The following is a 23,875-nucleotide window of genomic DNA, read 5'->3' on the forward strand; positions in this document are numbered from 1 at the left end:
CTTGGTTGCGAAACCATCAATGTGGTTTTGGCAGTAGCCAACCAGTCCTAAAAACCAGAGGGCTGAAACATTCTGGGGAAGGGGCAATTTGACAATCAAGTCAATTCTTTTATGCTCGATCTCGCATTTACCATGTGTGATAATCGTTCCCAAATATACCACTTTGTCTTTCAAAAATTGGGCTTTCTTGGGGTTTACTTTGCATCCGATCTGCTGTAGGAGTTCCAGGAGTTCGGCCAGAAGCTCGATATGCTCTGCCTTGGTGTCTGTCTGCAGTAATAGGCCGTCTACATACTGGACCAGACATTGGGGGTGAGAAAATTTTGATAAACCATTTGCCAGCTGTCGGTGGAAAATGGAGGGGGAGTTGTGGAATCCTTGTGGAAGGCATGTCCACGTGTACTGCTGATTTTTAAAAGTGAAGGCAAATTTGTACTGGCACGCTTTTGCCAATGGAATGGACCAGAATCCGTTACTGGGGCGAGATTCTCCGACCCCCCGCCGGGTCGGAGAATCACCGGGGGCTGGCGTGAATCCCGCCCCCGCCGGTTGCCGAATTCTCCGACACCGGATATTCGGCGGGGGCGGGAATCGCACCGCGCCGGTTGGCGGGTCCCCCCCGCCGCGATTCTCCGGCCCGGATGGGCCGAAGTCCCGCTGCTAGAATGCATGTCCCGCCGGCGTAGATTAAACCACCTACCATACCGGCGGGACCTGGTGGCGTGGGCGGGCTCCGGGGTCCTGGGGGGTTCGCGGGGCGATCTGGCCCTGGGGGGTGCCCCCACGGTGGCCTGGCCCGCGATCGTGGCCCACCGATCCTCGGGCGGGCTGTGCCGTGGGGGCACTCTTTTCCTTCCGCCTTAATAACGGTCTCCACCATGGCGGAGGCGGAAGAGACTCCCTCCACAGCGCATGCGCGGCGATGCCGTGAGCGGCCGCTAACGCTCACGCGCATGCGCCGCCCGGAGATGTCATTTCCGCGCCAGCTGGCGGGGCACCAAAGGTCTTTTCCGCCAGCTGGCGGGGCGGAAATTAGTCCGGTGCTGGCCTAGCCCCTTAAGGTTGGGGCTCAGCCCCCCAAGATGCGGAGGATTCCGCACCTTTGGGGCGGCACGATGCCCGACTGATTTGCGCCGTTTTGGGCGCCGGTCGGCGGACATCGCGCCGATACCGGAGAATTTCGCCCCTGATGTCCAAAACCGTAAAATATCGTGTGTTGAGTCCCTGTTTGAGCATGGTCTCAGGACTTGTGGCTACCATGGGTGCTGCTCCGGGGGTGACTTTGTTGAGTTCCCGGTAATCGATGGTCAGTCGCCATGATCCATCGGGTTTTCTCACTGGCCAAATTGGGGCATTATTAGTAGAGGCTATCGGTCTAAGTACGCCTTGTTCTAATAAGCTGTCAATAACCTTTGAGATTTCTCCCTCTGCCTCTTGGGGAAAACCATATTGCTTCTGAGGTCTAGGGTCAGGTCCTATTATTTGAACCGAACCAGCCATTCTGCCGTAGTCATGTTTATGACTTGCAAATGCGGTCCTGTTTTTCTGAAGGACTGCCCTAACCTGTTTGTCTGCGCTAATCGTGGTCGGGTCAAACCAGAAATCGCCGACTGTGCTAATCTTGTTTGCATACTCACCTACTGTGAGTGTTGCGGGGGCTCTTGCTGACTTTGTCATTTTCCAGACACATTGGTTTACTGGATCAAATGAAAGGTTGTGGGAGTTCATGAAATCAATGCCGAAAATGTGTTCTGCTGTGTGGTCCAGATCAACCAAAATTATGGGGTGTTTTGTGGTAATATTGCCAATTTGAATGCGTACAGGGGCTGTGATGTGTCCCTGCTGTGAGTGACCTGTGAAGCCGCTGAGGGTGATTGTGGCTGTAGTGGGCCACGTGTCTTTTTGGAACATGGTGGAGGAATTAATTGTGGCGGGGGACCCTCCTGTGTCCCAGAGAAATTCGATGGGCTGACCCCGTATTTTCGCTGCAACGACTGGTCGGCCGGACCTATCCCAAAGGGTGTCCCAACTGGGGGAGCCCGAACACCATCAGTCAGTTCAGTTCAGGTCTGTCTGGTCTGAACGGGTGCTCACACTATGTATGGGCTTTGTTCTGTTACTATTCAGAGTACCTGCCTGCTGGGCTCTCTGTGACTTTCGTGGGGCATTGCATTCTCGTGCAAAGTGACCTAATTGTCCACAGTTGTAACATTCCTGGGATTTAGGCTGATGTGGGCTATTTCCCTTATTTACCCATGCGGGGTTCTGGTGCGTTTTCACTGCTTGGATATCTGCCTCTGCCTGCTGTTCTTCGGGTTTCCTAATTGCGGGTTTGTTTTGGACAGATTGCTCCCAGGTGCGGGACAACTGCTTTAAAACCCATTTTTCGTTGTGCGCTTCTTCCAAGGGGTCATAATTGGTACAGGTTTTGTGTCCAATCTGTGGCATGAGAGATAAGGGTGCGGGTCCATTTGGCCATGTTGTCTTGGGACAAATGGGGGCGGTCTAAGGTCCAGTATAATGAATCCACAGGCGTCCAGCAAACGCTGTGGGGTGTTCTGTTTTCTTCTGCCTGCACTTATTCAGGCCTTCTACTGGGTCACCTCTGTTGTAACCGATCGCATCTAGGATCGCCGTGTGCATTTCTGCAAGGGTGCCTCCTCCTACATTCTGTGGGTCAGGAAGGGCTGCTACAACCGAAGGGTCTAAGCTCAAAACTGTGAGCTTCACTTGCTCACGCTCATCCAGGCCGTACATGGTCGCCTGCTGCTTCACTCTAGCAAAGAAGTGGTGGGGGTCTGAGGTGGGGAGGAACGGTGTGATCTTTTAGCACGTGTCCCGTAATTGGGTCACGGTTAAGGGGGTGGTGTAAAGGAATTCTGCGTCTCCTTCCGATGTGACTGTGCGGTGGGTAGTTACTGGATTCATGGCTGCCTGATCTATCTGCTCTGTGGGGGGTTGGGGTGCTTTTCCCTTTTGGGGCTTTCCTTGCGCACATGTTCCCTGAACATACCTATGCGCGGTTGCGTTTAATTCTTGCCAATCTTCCTCATTTAATTGCGGTCCAAAGGTGCTCTGAACCCATTTTGTACTGAAAGCAAAGACTGCAGTTCCGCAATCTGCTTCCTGCATTTCGCATGATCTAATGAGCTTTGTCTGTGCTCTGTGGTGGCAGCATGGACTGCTCTTAACGCTGCCTTTAGATCGCTGCACTGCCTTTGCAATGCCTCTACCTGTTTCTCTGTCTCTTCTCTTACCAGGACTGCACGTTGAGTGTCCTGATAGGCCTTTTCGTATTAAGTTTGGAAGCTGCTCAGATGCGCTAGACAAGACTGGTGTGCCCACTTGGCATCATCCACCTCTCCGTCCTTTGCTGCCAACTTCCTTCTTAAATCTATATTCTCTCTCTTGATCTCACTAACATCGACCTTGCTCATTCAATGTCTCTCTTCTATCTCTTTGTGGAGTGTCCGAACGACCTCCTCTGTGTCTCGCAATTGTGCCAAACAGGACACGATTGCCATCGGCTTGCGAGCTTTCCCTAAGCTATTCTTATGGATCTTTGACAGGTTCTCCCACCAAGTATGTCCTATGCTCCCGGGTCCTGTTTCCTCATTATCACAGAATTCACTCCAAAGGGGCCATCCTTTCCCTTTGAGATATTTTCTGATCTCTTCTTCCCAAACGGGACACTTTCCTACTCTGCTGCTGGTCGCTGCGACCTTGAATTCCTGGGGGTTCATAAGGCGTTCCAATGCCTTCATTGCCATTTTCTCTATCTGAATGCTCTTTTAAAATTGGGAACGAGGGGTACTAAGGCGGTGCTGTAAACACGGGTACGGCGTTAGCTATTTTCCGGAATACAAACTCCCGACAGATTTTCGCAACAAAAATCAGTTTTACCTTATAGTCCTGTTAGTTACGCATGCATTATCACGTTTCTGAACTATGAGGATTGATCAGAACTGCTTGAACACTTGTGGTTTTTCTGTTCCCAATTGGATTCTAATTCAAATATTGGGTTCTCCCGGAGTGATTAGGCCACTTCTAAGTGGGGTCCCATCAGGATGTCGCCAGTAAATGATGCTAACTTTGGTTGGCTCTTAATTCGTTGCGTCTTTACTTAATTTGCTCTGTTTCTATAATCTTTGCTCTGGAGTCGCCAGGTATCTTTATGATACCGCCACAAGGTTCAAGTTCAAGTACTGATCAATAACTCGACACACCAATTAGTAAGATTCAAATCAAAACACATTTATTATACACAGTCAATCACTACTCCTGCATAAAACTCTACTTACTAGACTATCTCTAATACTAAAAGGCCCATACTTAGCTTCGGAACAGCCCACCAGGTCAGGGGAACAAATGGCCTTTCGTTCGATTCTGAGTCTGCAGGATTCAAAAGCGGGTATGGACTAATAGCTAGGAGCGCCTATCTCGTAGCGTGCGTTGACTGGAGACTTACTTGGTTGGTGCGGCAGCGAGGCAGGTCACTGTCAAGGATTGGTTCGAGCTGCTGAGTGACCCTGCCAAGAAGGACGAATTGAACTTGGGGACTCTACTTTATAGTCCCCAAGGGCTTTGCGCTGTTCGGGGCGGACCCCGTACCTGGTTCCAAATGATTGAACTGCGTTCCGGTCACTTGGATCGATTTCTCCAATACTGGAGCCGTTCCCTGATCGCTGGGCAGTCCCGAAGTGTCCGTTGGCCTTCCTTTGTCTTGGCTCCTGCTAGCGCCGAGGAGTCTGGCTTGGCCTTATTCACCTTACATGTTTCAATTGTTCCCGGGGATCGCTCATCAGTATGCAGATGGCTGTGAGTTTCAGTGCTGTCTGGGCTTTTGCAAGTTCTAATACACAGGAGATTTTGCACTTGCTAGTTTTTGCCTGTGTTGGCTGAATTTCCCTGTAGTCTTTGCGGATCTCCATTTTAAATCGGGAAGTGGCCAACTCAGGCGGCTACATAGATTCATCATAGAATTTACAGTGCAGAAGGCGGCCATTCGGCCCATCAAGTCTGCACCGGCTCTTGGAAAGAGCACCCTACCCAAGCTCAACACCTCCACCCTATCCCCATAACCCAGTAACCCCACCCAACACTAAGGGCAATTTTGGACACTAAGGGCAATTTAGCATGGCCAGTCCACCTAACCTGCACATCTTTGGACTGTGGGAGGAAACCGGAGCACCCGGAGGAAACCTACGCACACACGGGGAGGATGTGCAGACTCCGCACAGACAGTGACCCAAGCCGGAATCGAACCTGGGGCCCTGAAGCTGTGAAGCAATTGTGCTATCCACAATGCTACCATGCAGGGTGAGGTATTGACTGAGATGCTAAAAGGAATCCATAGAATATGATGTTTGCTATGTTACTGGAGACCAATAGTTCTTTTTCAAAACGGTCCACTTCACTCATTGGTCTGGCAGCTTGTTGCTAAAGAACAAGGGAAGAAGGAACAACGCTAAATTATAGCTCAGGCAAAATTTGCTGCTTGAATATACGCCCAAAATGGAATCTTAGAGGTTGTTATCTGTTGAGAGAGGTCAAACTAAATAGTGTAGATGTTTAAAAAACTGGGGGCGGGATTCTCTGATCCTGAGGCTAAGTGTTGACGCCATCGTAAACGCCGGCGCCTTTCCCGATGGCGTCAACATGGTCTCAGGAGCAGCAATTCTGACCCCTACCGGGGGTCAGCACAGCACTGGAACGACCCACGCCGCTCCAGCTGCTGATCCCGGCATCAGATGGGCGCCGCGGGTCTGTGCATGAGCAGTGGGACTGGCACGAGTTCCGTGCATGCGCGGTGTCTCCATTCTCCGCGCCGGCCCCGACGCAACATGGCGTAGGGCTACAGCGGCCAGCGCGGAACAAAGGAGGCCCCCAGCCCGAGAGATCGGCCCACTGATTGGTGGGCCCCGATTGCGGGCCAGGCCACAGCGGAGGCCCCCCCCCGGATCGGACCCCCCCCCCCCCCACCCCCCCCCCCCCCTGCCAGACCGCCCCCGGATCCATCCATGGCGAGGTCCCGCCGGGTAAGACCAAGTTAGAATGGTGCCGGCGGGACTCGGGTTTTTTTGTACGGCCGCTCGGCCCATCCCAAGCAGAGAATCGCCGGGGGGCCCCGTAGAGCGGCCCCAACCAGCGTGGCGCCAATGGTGCAGTTTCTCCACTCTCCGGAGAATCGAGTCCTGGCGTCGGGGCGGCGTGGCGCAATTCCCGCCGGTCGCGGCGATTCTCCGGCCCGGCCCCGAAGTGACAGAATCCAGCCCAGGAGTTTTACTTATGCGCATTTGTGGTTTAGGGCAGTATTTTAATCCTATTGGGTGGAATTCTCCAATTCTGTCCCTGGTAGGTTTGATGGTGGGCAGTTGTGGTAAATCTGGCAAGAGCCAAATAGTCGGTAAGCAGCCGGCATAAAATTACGTTGAAGTTCTTCCAATGATGGTGTTACAACCCCCAAAGGGATCAGAACCTACATTGTATCAGATTCCCCTCCTCCACCTTGGAATACCAACTCCCCAGGTGATTAGGGGGCGGAGCTTCCTCCCAACTCAAGGAGCCCCCGGCCTGGGAGCAGGTCGGAGAAGAGGTCCCTGAGGGAAGTGGAGTAGAGTTATTGTATTGTGATGTAGTAGAATAAACTTTGTTGTAGCCTATCTATCTGGCTACATGTGGAGTCTTGCGTTTGGTCACAACAGGTGGGTTAATGGCGGATTGGCCATCGCTCTGGCAGGTGGTGCCAACACCATTTGCATTCATTTACATTCCGCCAGACTTTCCAATCTTGTGTCATGTCAGCAGGAGATCACATTGGCATCAAACCCGATTGCTAAAGAGTGGCGTGCACAAGGTGGCCCTCAGTTCATCAAAGACTTTGAGGTGACTGCAACACTGCCATAGTGCTGTGTTACTCCTGATGTGTTGTTCGCCACTCTACCAGGGCGCACCAGTTCCTGCACCCCCATCCCCATGCTGAGCTGGTCTTCATGGGCAGCACTGTCTGCTGGACCCATGGACCCTCCAGTGGCACCGAGTCAGATCAATACAGCATCTGGCATTGGGAGTACAGGGTCTCATAGCTCCTGGAGGCACATGGCAGTATATGTCTGGACCGTACTATGCTGCGGGATACATCCAGCCACCACAACAAAGGTCCGAAGCTTGACTTGGATGGGGTGCAAGGAGGTTGGGGGCGGGGGTTGGTTCTGGTGGTCTGATGAAGACAAGAGTGGCAATGTAGAGGAGGAGGACAAGGTGCAGGTTCATGATGGCAAGCCGAGGAGCATGAAGGTAGATGAAGGAGAGGAACACTAAAGGCAGAGGGAAGGCAGAAAGGAGGGAAGCTCCACACCGGCATGGCTGCATAAAAAGCTCACAGACAAGGGAGTCAAAGGGATACCATATCGTTTACTGGAAGGTGATGCACAAAAACTCCAGAGGCATTGGGTAGAGTTCCAAGTGGGGCATGGGCGCTTCACAGGTGATGGGCTCAGCGGAGGGTGGTTGAATCAAGGAACTGACTTCTTGAAGTTCCCTCTGGATTGCTGACATTCTACACTCTCTGGTGAAGACAGGTGAGTTGGAGAGAGTGATATGAGTGTGTTGAACTGGTATTTAAATATGGCGGTGGGACATTCAAACTTTGCAGATGAATCAGTTGCCAGCCTGCCAAAAGAGTCAGTGGGGAACTCACCAGTGCATAATTAATGAGGTTCCAAGTGCAGAATCTGGTGCCGGAACCCACCATTCTGCTCGGCGGGACAGGTACCTGCCACCACACTTGGGACAATCATAACCATCAAAAGTCCAGAGATATGCAGTTTAGGTGGATTGGCCAAGCTAAATTGCCCCTTCGTGTCCAGGTATGTACAGGTCGGGTGCTCTTTTGGAGGGTTGTAGCAGACTCGATGAGTGGAAGGGCCGCCTTCTGTACTGTGGCGTTCTATGATTCTATGAAATGGGTAAGTTGACCAATGAAATGTTAGATTGTACATTGCTTTTGAGGAAGCCAGCTTCTGAAACCAAATTCCCTTCCCTTAGTTAAAAAAAAAACTTTTTAAATGTAATATCCATTCATGTCTAAAAGTGTGATTATGTTTGCAAGTTTGAAGGTAGCTTCTGGAATGAATACTCAGGAGTCAATTCTATCAGAAAAGATTACATTGTTATTTGTAGCAATTCAGACATACTTGAATCCAAAGGGCATCTTGTCTGTTCTTTACCGCACTCCAGGCATTGACCCTAACTCTGTTGTGTAATCGTGCTAACATTGGCTCCCAGTTATCTAATAAAAAAGGAAAATTGGATAGCAAAATAAAAAATAAAACTTGCAATACTTTTGAAATGAAGATAACAAAATTCCAGATGATCAGTCAACATCTGGAAAGTGAGAAGGTGCTTTGATATTTCGGGTGTGCATTTTTCTGTTTAAATTTTCCCAATTAAGGGGCAATTTAGCGTGGCCAATTCACCTACCCTACACATCTTTGGGTTGTGAGGGTGAGACCCACGCTGACACCGGGAGAATGTCCAAACTCCACACGGACAGTGACCCAGGGCCAGGTTCGGACCTGGTCCTCGGCGCTGTGAGGCAGCAGTGCTAACCACTGCGCCACTGTACCACCCTCGGATGTGTATTCTTGATCAGAATCAAGGAAGGAAGGAAGTCTACCAAACTTTCCATTCATTTAAATCAATGGATGGGCAATCAGCTCCATTAGCCCTTTGGATTTCGGCGGCAGCGGTGCGCAGGGGCCCTCTGGGAGGTGAGTAGCGACTTTAAAACCACTTACCTTTACAGGAGCAGCCCTTTGGATTTCGGCGGCAGCGGTGCGCAGGGGCCTTCTGGGAGGTGAGTACTTACTTTAAAAAGCCTTGCCTTTACAGGAGCAGCCCTTTGGATTTCGGCGGCAGCGGTGCGCAGGGGCCCTCTGGGAGGTGAGTAGCGACTTTAAAACCACTTACCTTTACAGGAGCAGCCCTTTGGATTTCGGCGGCAGCGGTGCGCAGGGGCCTTCTGGGAGGTGAGTACTTACTTTAAAAAGCCTTGCCTTTACAGGAGCAGCCCTTTGGATTTCGGCGGCAGCGGTGCGCAGGGGCCCTCTGGGAGGTGAGTAGCGACTTTAAAACCACTTACCTTTACAGGAGCAGCCCTTTGGATTTCGGCGGCAGCGGTGCGCAGGGGCCTTCTGGGAGGTGAGTACTTACTTTAAAAAGCCTTGCCTTTACAGGAGCAGCCCTTTGGATTTCGGCGGCAGCGGTGCGCAGGGGCCCTCTGGGAGGTGAGTAGCGACTTTAAAACCACTTACCTTTACAGGAGCAGCCCTTTGGATTTCGGCGGCAGCGGTGCGCAGGGGCCTTCTGGGAGGTGAGTACTTACTTTAAAAAGCCTTGCCTTTACAGGAGCAGCCCTTTGGATTTCGGCGGCAGCGGTGCGCAGGGGCCCTCTGGGAGGTGAGTAGCGACTTTAAAACCACTTACCTTTACAGGAGCAGCCCTTTGGATTTCGGCGGCAGCGGTGCGCAGGGGCCTTCTGGGAAGTGAGTACTTAATTTAAAAAGCCTTGCCTTTACAGGAGCAGCCCTTTGGATTTCGGCGGCAGCGGTGCGCAGGGGCCCTCTGGGAGGTGAGTACTTACTTTAACAAGCCTTACCTGGTCCCGTGTCTGTTCTTCTTTTCTGTTTTATTTGTTTTTATATAAGGCGGGAACCGGAAGTTCGACCCGCGGGCCTCTGGGAAGTCCCCCCCCCCAACCAATAAATTCTGGTGGAGAGGAAACCCGAGACACTACACGTGTAGTGTCTCCCACCCGCCCTCCTCCTCTAACCTAATAATAAGACCCATTGGTGTAAGGTAAGTGCCATATTATATTATTATTATATTATTAGCATTGTGCAGGTCAAGGTTCGGAGGTGGAGGAGCAGTCTCTGTCAGCGAGAGAACCTGAGAACATCTAAGACACTCAGAAGGTAAGAAGGTAAGTAAGTGACTTTGACTTATTTTTACTTTTATACCTTTTTTCAAATTGTGTGTCAGGGGGAAACTGAAGTGACATCACAGAAAAACTGTGGCCAGAGTGGCTGGTTGGGATTCTACCCTAAATTTTAAAAAAATTTGAGTATTTGGTAACTAATTAAACATAATAACTTAATTATAATTTAGAGGGATATCTAAGCCAGAGATCGGAGAGTATTATAGTTAGCTATCGCATTTCTATTAGAAATCTAGTGCTAGGAAACAGATAGTTGACAGTAACTTTGAAATCTTTATTAAAATTTTTTTTAAAAAAAGACAAATTTTAATTTTAATTTTAATTAATTGACGCAATGTCAGTTAGAGGGGTGCTGTGCTCTGACTGTGAGATGTGGCAGGTCCGGGAGGCTTCCAGCGTCCCGGATGGCTTCATCTGCAGAAAGTGCACCCAACGGGAGCTCCTCACAGACCGCATGGTTCGGTTGGAGCAGCAATTGGATGCACTTAGGAGCATTCAGGTGGCCGAAAGCGTCATCGATCGCAGTTATGTAAATGTGGTCACACCCAAGGTGCAGGCAGAGAAATGGGTGACCACCAGAAAGGGCAGGCAGTCAGTGCAGGAATCCCCTGTGGTTGTCCCCCTCTCGAACAGATATACCCCTTTGGATACTGTCAGGGGGGATAGCCTATCAGGGGGAAACAGCAGCAGCCAGAGCAGTGGCACCACGGCTGGCTCTGATGTTCAGAAGGGAGGGTCAAAGCGCAGAAGAGTAATAGTAATAGGGGACTCTATAGTCAGGGGCACAGATAGGCGCTTCTGTGGACGTGAAAGAGACTCCAGGATGGTATGTTGCCTCCCTGGTGCCAGGGTCCAGGATGTCTTCGAACGGGTAGAGGGAATCCTGAAGGGGGAGGGCAAACAGGCAGAGGTCGTTGTACATATTGGTACTAACGACATAGGCAGGAAGGGGCATGAGGTCCTGCAGCAGGAGTTCAGGGAGCTAGGCAGAAAGTTAAAAGACAGGACCTCGAGGGTTGTAATCTCGGGATTACTCCCTGTGCCACGTGCCAGTGAGGCTAGAAATAGGAAGATAGAACAGATAAACACGTGGCTAAACAGCTGGTGTAGGAGGGAGGGTTTCCATTATCTGGACCACTGGGAGCTCTTCCGGGGCAGGTGTGACCTGTATAAGAAGGACGGGTTGCATCTAAACCGGAGAGGCATAAATATCCAGGCCGCGAGGTTTGCTAGTGTCACACGGGAGGGTTTAAACTAGTATGGCAGGGGGGTGGGCACGGGAGCAATAGGTCAGAAGGTGAGAGCATTGAGGGAGAACTAGGGAATAGGGACAGTGTGGCTCTGAGGCAGAGCAGACGGGGAGAAGTTGCTGAACACAGCGGGTCTGGTGGCCTGAAGTGCATATGTTTTAGTGCAAGGAGCATTACGGGTAAGGCAGATGAACTTAGAGCTTGGATTAGTACTTGGAACTATGATGTTGTTGCCATTACAGAGACCTGGTTGAGGGAAGGGCAGGATTGGCAGCTAAACGTTCCAGGATTTAGATGTTTCAGGCGGGATAGAGGGGGATGTAAAAGGGGAGGCGGAGTTGCGCTACTTGTTCGGGAGAATATCACAGCTGTACTGCGAGAGGACACCTCAGAGGGCAGTGAGGCTATATGGGTAGAGATCAGGAATAAGAAGGGTGCAGTCACAATGTTGGGGGTATACTACAGGCCTCCCAACAGCCAGCGGGAGATAGAGGAGCAGATAGGTAGACAGATTTTGGAAAAGAGTAAAAACAACAGGGTTGTGGTGATGGGAGACTTCAACTTCCCCAATATTGACTGGGACTCCCTTAGTGCCAGGGGCTTAGACGGGGCGGAGTTTGGAAGGAGCATCCAGGAGGGCTTCTTAAAACAATATGTAGACAGTCCAACTAGGGAAGGGGCGGTACTGGACCTGGTATTGGGGAATGAGCCCGGCCAGGTGGTAGATGTTTCAGTAGGGGAGCATTTTGGTAACAGTGACCACAATTCAGTAAGTTTTAAAGTACTGGTGGCCAAGGATAAGAGTGGTCCGAGGATGAATGTGCTAAATTGGGGGAAGACTAATTATAACAATATTAGGCGGGAACTGAAGAACATAGATTGGGGGCGGATGTTTGAGGGCAAATCAACATCTGACATGTGGGAGGCTTTCAAGTGGCAGTTGAAGGGAATACAGGACCGGCATGTTCCTGTGAGGAAGAAAGATAAATACGGCAATTTTCGGGAACCTTGGATGACGAGTGATATTGTAGGCCAAGTCAAAAAGAAAAAGGAGGCATTTGTCAGGGCTAAAAGGCTGGGAACAGACGAAGCCTGCGTGGAATATAAGGAAAGTAGGAAGGAACGTAAGCAAGGAGTCAGGAGGGGTAGAAGGGGTCAAGAAAGGTCATTGGCAAATAGGGTTAAGGAAAATCCCAAGGCTTTTTACACGTACATAAAAAGCAAGAGGGTAGCCAGGGAAAGGGTTGGCCCACTGAAGGATAAGCAAGGGAATCTATGTGTGGAGCCAGAGGAAATGGGCGAGGTACTAAATGAATACTTTTGCATCAGTATTCACCAAAGAGAAGGAATTGGTAGATGTTGAGTCTGGAGAAGGGGGTGTAGATAGCCTGGGTCACATTGTGATCCAAAAAGACGAGGTGTTGGGTGTCTTAAAAAATATTAAGGTAGATAAGTCCCCAGGGCCTGATGGGATCTACCCCAGAATACTGAAGGAGGCTGGAGAGGAAATTGCTGAGGCCTTGACAGAAATCTTTGGATCCTCGCTGTCTTCAGGGGATGTCCCGGAGGACTGGAGAATAGCCAATGTTGTTCCTCTGTTTAAGAAGGGTAGCAAGGATAATCCCGGGAACTACAGGCCGGTGAGCCTTACTTCAGTGGTAGGGAAATTACTGGAGAGAATTCTTCGAGACAGGATCTACTCCCATTTGGAAGCAAATGGACGTATTAGTGAGAGGCAGCACGGTTTTGTGAAGGGGAGGTCGTGTCTCACTAACTTGATAGAGTTTTTCGAGGAGGTCACTAAGATGATTGATGCAGGTAGGGCAGTAGATGTTGTCTATATGGACTTCAGTAAGGCCTTTGACAAGGTCCCTCATGGTAGACTAGTACAAAAGGTGAAGTTACACGGGATCAGGGGTGAGCTGGCAAGGTGGATACAGAACTGGCTAGGCCATAGAAGGCAGAGAGTAGCAATGGAGGGATGCTTTTCTAATTGGAGGGCTGTGACCAGTGGTGTTCCACAGGGATCGGTGCTGGGACCTTTGCTCTTTGTAGTATATATAAATGATTTGGAGGAAAAAGTAACTGGTCTGATTAGTAAGTTTGCAGACGACACAAAGGTTGGTGGAATTGCGGATAGCGATGAGGACTGTCAGAGGATACAGCAGGATTTAGATTGTCTGGAGACTTGGGCGGAGAGATGGCAGATGGAGTTTAATCCGGACAAATGTGAGGTAATGCATTTTGGAAGGTCTAATGCAGGTAGGGAATATACAGTGAATGGTAGAACCCTCAAGAGTATTGAAAGTCAAGGAGATCTAGGAGTACAGGTCCACAGGTCATTGAAAGGGGCAACACAGGTGGAGAAGGTAGTCAAGAAGGCATACGGCATGCTTGCCTTCATTGGCCGGGGCATTGAGTATAAGAATTGGCAAGTCATGTTGCAGCTGTATAGAACCTTAGTTTGGCCACACTTGGAGTATAGTGTTCAATTCTGGTCGCCACACTACCAGAAGGATGTGGAGGCTTTAGAGAGGGTGCAGAAGAGATTTACCAGAATGTTGCCTGGTATGGAGGGCATTAGCTATGAGGAGCGATTGAATAAACTCGGTTTGTTCTCACTGGAACGAAGGAGGTTGAGGGGAGACCTGATAGAGGTCCACAAAATTATGAGGGGCATAGACAGAGTGGATAGTCAGGGGCTTTTCCCCAGGGTAGAGGGGTCAATTACTAGGGGGCATAGGTTTAAGGTGAGAGGGGCAAGGTTTAGAGTAGATGTACGAGGCAAGTTTTTTACGCAGAGGGTAGTGGGTGCCTGGAACTCGCTACCGGAGGAGGTAGTGGAAGCAGGGACGATAGGGACATTTAAGGGCATCTTGACAAATATATGAATATGATGGGAATAGAAGGATACGGACCCAGGAAGTGTAGAAGATTGTAGTTTAGTCGGGCAGCATGGTCGGCACGGGCTTGGAGGGCCGAAGGGCCTGTTCCTGTGCTGTACATTTCTTTGTTCTTTGTTCTAGAGGCACATGCTCCTCCTTTCCGTAAAATTTATGATAAGAAACATCACACAGTTGAGTCACATTTTACAGGTTAAACTCCCATAATATATTTATCATATGAATATAGTGGTTCCTAAACCCAGGAAAAGGGAGATACTACAAGAGACTTCGAAGTGTTCAAAATCGTGAGGGAGCTGGGCGGGGTAGATAGGGAGAATGACAGGGCACAGATTTAAAATGATTTGCAAAAGAAGCAAATGTGATGTGAGAAAAAACTTTTTCACACAGTGAGAGGTTTGAGTCTGGAATGCACTCCCAGGAAGTGCGATGGAGGCAAGTTTAATCAAGGCTTTCAAGAGGATATTCGATGATTATTTGAATAGAAACAATGTGCAAGGTACGGGGAAAAGGCAGGAGGACTGTATTACGTCATGATGCTCATTTGGAGAAGCGATGCAGACACGATGGGCCAAATGGCCTCCTTCTGTGCCGTAACAGTTCTGTGATTCTGTGATGTACAACAGCAGCAACAGCTAGACTACACACAAACTGGGCCTTGTTTGTTTATTCCATTTTCTCCCAGTGAAAACTTAACGGGCCAGTCCCTGGTGGAGAACCAAGTAAAATTAGACACAAAAGGAGTTTAAGTTGTAAGAATGTCTACCCTTTGATGAGATATACCGTGCACATGTTATATTTCCTTCTGGAATTTTCCACCAGGCTGTTTTCACACAAATTGCATTTTCTTTTGCATTTGCTAATGCTCTTCGGGAGGGTTTAAACTAGTTCAGCAGGGGCTTGGGAACCTGAATTGTAGCTCCAGTATACAGGAGGTTGAGAGTAGTGAGGTCATGAGTAAGGTTTTAAAGTTGCAGGAGTGTACCGGCAGGCAGGAAGGTGGTTTAAAGTGTGTCTTCTTCAATGCCAGGAGCATCCGGAATAAGGTGGATGAACTTGCGGCATGGTTTGGTACCTGGGACTTCAATGTTGTGGCCATTTCGGAGACATGGATAGAGCAGTGACAGGAATGGTTGTTGCACATCTTTGGGTTGTGCCGGGGTTTAGATATTTCAGTAAGCGCAGGGAAGGTGGTAAAAGAGGGGGAGGGGTGGCATTGTTAGTCAAGGACAGTATTACGGTGGCAGAAAGGACATTTGATGAGGACTCGTCTACTGAGGTAGTATGGGCTGAGGTAGAAACAGGAAAGGAGAGGTCACCCTGTTAGCGGTTATCTATAGGCCTCCAAAAAGTTCCAGAGATGTAGAGGAAAGGATTGCAATGATGATTCTGGATAGGAGCGAAAGTAACAGGGTAGTTGTTATGGGGGACTTTAACTTTCAAAATATTGACTGGAAACGCTATAGTTCGAGTACTTCAGATGGGTCCGTTTTTGTCCAATGTGTGCAGGAGGGTTTCCTGACACAGTATGTAGATAGGCCAATGAGAGGCGAGGCCATATTGTATATGGTACTGGGTAATGAACCAGGACAGGTGTTAAGATTTGGAGGTAGGTGAGCACTTTGGTGATAATGACCACAATTCGATTACGTTTACTTTAGTGATGGAAAGGGATAGGTATATACCGCAGGGCAAGTGTTATATCTGGGGGAAAGGCAATTATGATGCGATGAGGCAAGACTTAGGATGCATCGGATGGAGAGGAAAACTGCAGGGGATGGGCACAATGGAAATGTGGAGCTTGTTCAAGGAACAGCTACTGCGTGTCCTTGATAAGTATGTACCTGTCAGGCAGGGAGGGAGTGGTCAAGCAAGGGAACCGTGGTTTACTAAAGCAGACGAAACACTTGTCAAGAGGAAGAAGGAAGCTTATGCAAAGATGAGACTTGAAGGTTCAGTTAGGGCGCTCGAGAGTTACAAGTTAGCTAGGAAGGACCTAAAGAGAGAGCTAAGAAGAGCCAGGAGGGGACATGAGAAGTCTTTGGCAGGTAGGATCAAGGATAACCCTAAACCTTTCTATAGATATGTCAGGAATAAACGAATGACTAGGGTAAGAGTAGGGCCAGTCAAGGACAGTAGTGGGAAGTTGTGCTTGGAGTCCGAGGAGATAGGAGAGGTGCTAAATGAATATTTTTCAACAGTATTCACACAGGAAAAAGACAATGTTGCCGAGGAGAATACTGAGATTCAGGCTGCTAGACTAGAAGGGCTTGAGGTTCATAAGGAGGAGGTGTTAGCAATTCTGGAAAGTGCGAAAATATATAAGTCCCCTAGGCCGGATGGGATTTATCCTCGGATTCTCTGGGAAGCTAGGGAGGAGATTGCTGAGCCTTTGGCTTTGATCTTTAAGTCATCTTTGTCTACAAGAATAGTGCCAGAAGACTGGAGGATAGCAAATGTTGTCCCCTTGTTCAAGAAGGGGAGTAGAGACAACTCCGGTAATTATAGACCAGTGAGCCTTACTTCTGTTGTGGGCAAAATCTTGGAAAGGTTTATAAGAGATAGGATGTATAATCATCTGGAAAGGAATAATTTGATTAGAGATAGTCAACACGGTTTTGTGAAGGGTAGGTCGTGCCTCACAAACCTTATTGAGTTCTTTGAGAAGGTGACCAAACAGGTGGCTGAGGGTAAAGCAGTTGATCTGGTGTATATGGATTTCAGTAAAGCGTTTGATAAGGTTCCTCATGGTAGGCTACTGCAGAAAATACGGAGGCATGGGATTCAGGGTGATTTAGCAGTTTGGATCAGAAATTGGCTAGCTGGAAGAAGACAAAGGGTGGTGGTTGATGGGAAATGTTCAGACTGGAGTCCAGTTACTAGTGGTGTACCACAAGGATCTGTTTTGGGGCCATTGCTGTTTGTCATTTTTATAAATGACCTGGAGAAGGGCGTAGAAGGATGGGTGAGTAAGTTTGCAGATGACACTAAAGTCGGTGGAGTTGTGGACAGTGCGGACGGATGTTACAAGTTACAGAGGGACATAGATAAGCTGCAACGCTGGGCTGAGAGGTGGCAAATGGAGTTTAATGCAGAAAAGTGTGAGGTGATTCATTTTGGAAGGAATAACAGGAAGACAGAGTACTGGGCTAATGGTAAGATTCTTGGTAGTTTGGATGAGCAGAGAGATCTCGGTGTCCATGTACATAGATCCCTGAAAGTTGCCACCCAGGTTGAGAGGGTTGTTAAGAAGGCATACAGTGTGTTAGTTTTTATTGGTAGAGGGATTGAGTTTCGGAGCCATGAGGTCATGTTGCAGCTGTACAAAACAATGGTGCGGCCGCATTTGGAGTATTGCGTGCAATTCTGGTCGCCGCATTATAGGAAGGATGTGGAAGCATTGGAAAGGGTGCAGAGGAGATTTACCAGAATGTTGCCTGGTATGGAGGGAAGATCTTATGAGGAAAGGTTGAGGGACTTGAGGCTGTTTTCGTAGAGAGAAGAAGGTTAAGAGGTGACTTAATTGAGGCATACAAGATGATCAGAGGATTGGATAGGGTGAACAGTGAGAGCCGCCTTCCTCAGATGGTGATGTCTAGCACGAGGGGACATAGCTTTAAATTGAGGGGAGATAGATATAAGACAGATGTCAGAGATAGGTTCTTTACTCAGAGAGTAGTAAGGGCATGGAATGCCCTGCCTGCAACAGTAGTGCACTCGCCAACACTAAGGGCATTCAAATGGTCATTGGATAGACATATGGACGATAAGGGAATAGTGCAGATGGGCTTTAGCGTGGTTTCACAGGTCAGCGCAACATCGAGGGCCGAAGGGCCTGTACTGCGCTGTAATGTTCTATGTTCTCTGTTCTTCTTAATACATGTTAAATCCATTCGCATTTTGATTACGTAACTCCCAATATAAAGTAAATTATTTGTCACTTAATTTGTGCAGATCTATCTTGCTTGATCTGGTTGGAATACCTCTGGTGTATCAATTTAAACTTAGTGAAAAGTGCAGCCTCCATTTTATATACTAGTTGCTTTCCACAATAAGAGATAAAGACAGAGATACTTATTTTTGTTACCCAATTGTTTCTGTTAATCAGCATAGTAATGGTAGAATTATGAGCATGAATTTCTTTCTGATATTTAAATATTCTGCAGTATTTTTTTATTTTTTATTGAATATTTTATTGAAAATTTTTGGTCAACCAACACAGTACATTGTGCATCCTTTACACAATATTATAACAACACAAATAACAATGACCTATTTTATAAACAAAAAATGAATAAATAATAAATAACAAAAATGAAAACTAGCCCTAATTGGCAACTGCCTTGTCACAAGTAACACTCTCCAAAAATATAATTTAACAGTCCAATATATAATTATCTGTAGCAACGACCTATACATACTATACAGTATATATTAACAACCCTGAGAGTCCTTCTGGTTCCTCCCCCCCCCCCCCCCCCCCCCGATCCTGGGCTGCTGCTGCTGCCTTCTTTTTCCCATTCCGTCTATCTTTCTGCGAGGTATTCGACGAACGGTTGCCACCGCCTGGTGAACCCTTGAGCCGACCCCCTTAGGACGAACTTAATCCGCTCTAGCTTTATAAACCCCGCCATGTCATTTATCCAGGTCTCCACCCCCGGGGGCTTGGCTTCTTTCCACATTAGCAATATCCTGCGCCGGGCTACTAGGGACGCAAAGGCCAAAACATCGGCCTCTCTCGCCTCCTGCACTCCCGGCTCTTGTGCAACCCCAAATATAGCCAACCCCCAGCTTGGTTCGACCCGGACTCCTACTACTTTTGAAAGCACCTTTGTCACCCCCATCCAAAACCCCTGTAGTGCCGGGCATGACCAAAACATATGGGTATGATTCGCTGGGCTTCTCGAGCACCTCGCACACCTATCCTCCACCCCAAAAAATTTACTGAGCCGTGCTCCAGTCATATGTGCCCTGTGTAATACCTTAAACTGAATCAGGCTTAGCCTGGCACACGAGGACGACGAGTTTACCCTGCTTAGGGCATCTGCCCACAGCCCCTCCTCGATCTCCTCCCCCAGCTCTTCTTCCCATTTCCCTGTTAGTTCATCTACCATAGTCTCCCCTTCGTCCCTCATTTCCCTATATATATCTGACACCTTACCATCCCCCACCCATGTCTTTGAGATCACTCTGTCCTGCACCTCTTGTGTCGGGAGCTGCGGGAATTCCCTCACCTGTTGCCTCGCAAAACCCTCAGTTGCATATACCTGAATGCATTCCCTTGGGGCAACCCATATTTCTCGGTCAGCGCTCCCAGACTCGCGAACTTCCCATCCACAAACAGATCTTTCAGTTGCGTTATTCCTGCTCTTTGCCACATTCCATATCCCCCATCCATTCCCCCCGGGGCAAACCTATGATTGTTTCTTATCGGGGACCCCCCCAAGGCTCCAGTCTTTCCCCTATGCCGTCTCCACTGTCCCCAAATCTTCAGTGTAGCCACCACCACCGGGCTTGTGGTGTAGTTCCTCGGTGAGAACGGCAATGTGGCTGTCACCATAGCCTGTAGGCTAGTCCCCCTACAGGACGCCCTCTCTAATCTCTTCCACGCCGCTCCCTCCTCCTCTCCCATCCACTTACTCACCATTGAAATATTAGCGGCCCAATAATACTCACTTAGGCTCGGTAGTGCCAGCCCCCCCCTATCCCTGCTACGCTGTAAGAATCCCTTCCTCACTCTCGGGGTCTTCCCGGCCCACACAAAACCCATGATGCTCTTTTCAATCCTTTTAAAAAAAGCCTTCGTGATCACCACCGGGAGGCACTGAAACACAAAGAGGAATCTCGGGAAGACCACCATCTTAACCGCCTGCACCCTCCCTGCCAGTGACAGGGATACCATATCCCATCTCTTGAAATCCTCCTCCATCTGTTCCACCAACCGCGTTAAATTTAACCTATGCAATGTGCCCCAATTCTTAGCTATCTGGATCCCCAGGTAACGAAAGTCCCTTGTTACCTTCCTCAACGGTAGGTCCTCTATTTCTCTACTCTGCTCCCCTGGATGCACCACAAACAACTCACTTTTCCCCATGTTCAATTTATACCCTGAAAAATCCCCAAACTCCCCAAGTATCTGCATTATTTCTGGCATTGCCTCCGCCGGGTCCGCCACGTATAGTAGCAAATCGTCCGCATACAAAGATACCCGGTGTTCTTCTCCTCCCCTAAGTACTCCCCTCCACGCTATCGCCAGGGGCTCAATCGCCAGTGCAAACAATAATGGGGACAGAGGGCATCCCTGCCTTGTCCCTCTATGGAGCCGAAAATATGCAGATCCCCGTCCATTCGTGACCACGCTCGCCACTGGGGCCCTATACAACAGCTGCACCCATCTAACATACCCCTCTCCAAAACCAAATCTCCTCAACACCTCCCACAAATAATCCCACTCCACTCTATCAAATGCTTTCTCGGCATCCATTGCCACTACTATCTCCGTTTCTCCCTCTGGTGGGGCCATCATCATTACCCCTAACAGCCTCCGTATATTCGTGTTCAGCTGTCTCCCCTTCACAAACCCAGTTTGGTCCTCGTGGACCACCCCCGGGACACATTCCTCTATTCTCATTGCCATTACCTTGGCCAGGACCTTGGCATCTACATTTAGGAGGGAAATAGGTCTATAGGACCCGCATTGTAGCGGGTCCTTTTCCTTCTTTAAGAGAAGCGATATCGTTGCTTCAGACATAGTCGGGGGCAGTTGTCCCCTTTCCTTTGCCTCATTAAAGGTCCTCGTCAGTACCGGGGCGAGCAAGTCCACATATTCTCTATAGAATTCGACTGGGAATCCATCCGGTCCCGGGGCCTTTCCCGCCTGCATGCTCCTAATTCCTTTCACCACTTCTTCTACCTCGATCTGTACTCCCAGTCCCACCCTTTCCTGCTCTTCCACCTTGGGAAATTCCAGCCGATCCAAGAAGCCCATCATTCTCTCCCTCCCATCCGGGGGTTGAGCTTCATATAATTTTTTATAAAATGTCTTGAACACTCCATTCACTCTCTCCGCTCCCCGCTCCATCTCTCCTTCCTCATCCCTCACTCCCCCTATTTCCCTCGCTGCTCCCCTTTTCCTCAATTGGTGTGCCAGCCACCTGCTCGCCTTCTCCCCATATTCGTACTGTACACCCTGTGCCTTCCTCCATTGTGCCTCTGCAGTGCCTGTAGTCAACAAGTCAAATTCTACATGTAGCCTTTGCCTTTCCCTGTACAGTCCCTCCTCCGGTGCTTCCGCATATTGTCTGTCCACCCTCAAAAGTTCTTGCAGCAACCGCTCCCGTTCCTTACTCTCCTGCTTCCCTTTATGTGCCCTTATTGATATCAGCTCCCCTCTAACCACCGCCTTCAGCGCCTCCCAGACCACTCCCACCTGGACCTCCCCATTATCATTGAGTTCCAAGTACTTTTCAATGCACCCCCTCACCCTTAGACATACCCCCTCATCTGCCATTAGTCCCATGTCCATTCTCCAGGGTGGGCGCCCTCCTGTTTCCTCCCCTATCTCCAAGTCCACCCAGTGTGGAGCGTGATCCGAAATGGCTATAGCCGTATACTCCGTTCCCCTCACCTTCGGGATCAATGCCCTACCCAGCACAAAAAAGTCTATTCGCGAGTAGACTTTATGGACATAGGAGAAAAACGAGAACTCCTTACTCCTAGCTCTGCTAAATCTCCACGGGTCTACACCTCCCATCTGCTCCATAAAATCTTTAAGTACCTTGGCTGCTGCTGGCCTCCTTCCAGTCCTGGACTTTGACCTATCCAGCCCTGGTTCCAACACCGTATTAAAATCTCCCCCCATTATCAGCTTTCCCATCTCTAGGTCCTAGCATCCGCCTCATAAAATAGGCATCATCCCAGTTCGGGGCATATACGTTTACCAAAACCACCGTCTCCCCCTGTAGTTTGCCACTCACCATCACGTATCTGCCCCCGTTATCCGCCACTATAGTCTTTGCCTCGAACATTACCCGCTTCCCCACTAATATAGCTACCCCCCTGTTTTTCGCATCTAGCCCCGAATGGAACACCTGCCCCACCCATCCTTTGCGTAGCCTAACCTGGTCTATCAGTTTCAGGTGCGTTTCCTGTAACATAACCACATCTGCCTTAAGTTTCTTAAGGTGTGCGAGTACCCGTGCCCTCTTTATCGGCCCGTTCAGCCCTCTCACATTCCACGTGATCAGCCGAGTTGGGGGGCTTCCTACCCCCCCCCCTTGTCGATTAGCCATCACCTTTTTCCAGCTCCTCACCCGGTTCCCACGCAGCTGTATCTCCCCCAGGCGGTGCCCCCCCGCCCATCCTCACCCATACCAGCTCCCCCCTCTCCCCAGCAGCAGCAACCCAATAATTCCCCCCTCCCACCCCCCCCCCCCCCCGCTAGATCCCCCGCTAGCGTAATTACTCCCCCCATGTTGCTCCCAGAAGTCAGCAAACTCTGGCTGACCCCGGCTTCCCCCCGTGACCTCGGCTCGCACCGTGCGACGCCTCCTCCTTCCTGCTTCTCTATTCCCGCCATGATTATCATAGCGCGGGAACCAAGCCCGCGCTTCTCCCTTGGCCCCGCCCCCAATGGCCAACGCCCCATCTCCTCCACCTCCCCTCCTCCCCCCATCACCACCTGTGGGAGAGAGAAAAGTTACCACATCGCAGGATTAGTACATAAAACCCCTCTTTGCCCCCCACATTCGCCCCATCACTTTGTTCGAACGTTCTTTTTAATAACCCGCTCATTCCAGTTTTTCTTCCACAATAAAAGTCCACGCTTCCTCCGCCGTCTCAAAGTAGTGGTGCCTCCCTCGATATGTGACCCACAGTCTTGCCGGTTGCAGCATTCCAAATTTTATCTTCTTTTTATGAAGCACCGCCTTGGCCCGATTAAAGCTCGCCCTCCTTCTCGCCACCTCCGCACTCCAGTCTTGATAAACGCGGATCACCGCGTTCTCCCATTTACTGCTCCGAGTTTTCTTCGCCCATCTAAGGACCATTTCTCTATCCTTAAAACGGAGGAATCTCACCACTATGGCTCTGGGAATTTCTCCTGCTCTCGGTCCTCGCGCCATCACTCGGTATGCTCCCTCCACCTCCAACGGACCCGCCGGGGCCTCCGCTCCCATTAACGAGTGCAGCATCGTGCTCACATATGCCCCGACGTCCGCTCCCTCCACACCTTCAGGAAGACCAAGAATCCTCAGGTTGTTCCTCCTTGCGTTGTTTTCCAGTGCCTCCAACCTTTCCACACATCGTTTCTGAAGTGCCTCCTGCGTCTCCGTCTTCACCACCAGGCCCTGTATGTCGTCCTCATTCTCGGCTGCCTTTGCCTTCACGACCCGAAGCTCCCGCTCCTGGGTCTTTTGTTCCTCCTTTAGCCCTTCGATCGCCTGTAGTATCGGGGCCAACAGCTCTTTCTTCATTTCCTTTTTGATCTCTTCCACACAGCATTTCAAGAACTCTTGTTGTTCAGGGCCCCATGTTAAACTGCCACCTTCCGACGCCATCTTGGTTTTTGCTTGCCTTCCTTGCCGCTGTTCTAAAGGATCCACTGCAATCTGGCCACTTTCTCCTCCTTTTTCCATCCGTATCCAGGGGGGATTCCCTTCTGGTTTACCGCACAGTGTTTTTAGCCGTCAAAATTGCCGTTGGGGCTCCTATCAAGAGCCCAAAAG

General features: G+C 49.7%; 1 protein-coding gene across 1 annotated transcript in view; it reads right to left on the reverse strand.

Moving 5' to 3' along the window:
* The window catches only part of f5 (coagulation factor V), a 229,780-nt gene that overhangs the window by 33,807 nt on the left and 172,098 nt on the right, over nucleotides 1–23,875 (reverse strand). The window contains exon 20 of the mRNA XM_072513824.1: nucleotides 8,196–8,290. Within this exon, the coding sequence (XP_072369925.1) occupies nucleotides 8,196–8,290 (95 nt within the window). The remainder of the gene's footprint in view (nucleotides 1–8,195; nucleotides 8,291–23,875) is intronic.

This window comes from Scyliorhinus torazame, chromosome 8, assembly GCF_047496885.1.
Source record: "Scyliorhinus torazame isolate Kashiwa2021f chromosome 8, sScyTor2.1, whole genome shotgun sequence".
In the NCBI taxonomy this organism is placed as follows: Eukaryota; Metazoa; Chordata; class Chondrichthyes; order Carcharhiniformes; family Scyliorhinidae; genus Scyliorhinus; species Scyliorhinus torazame.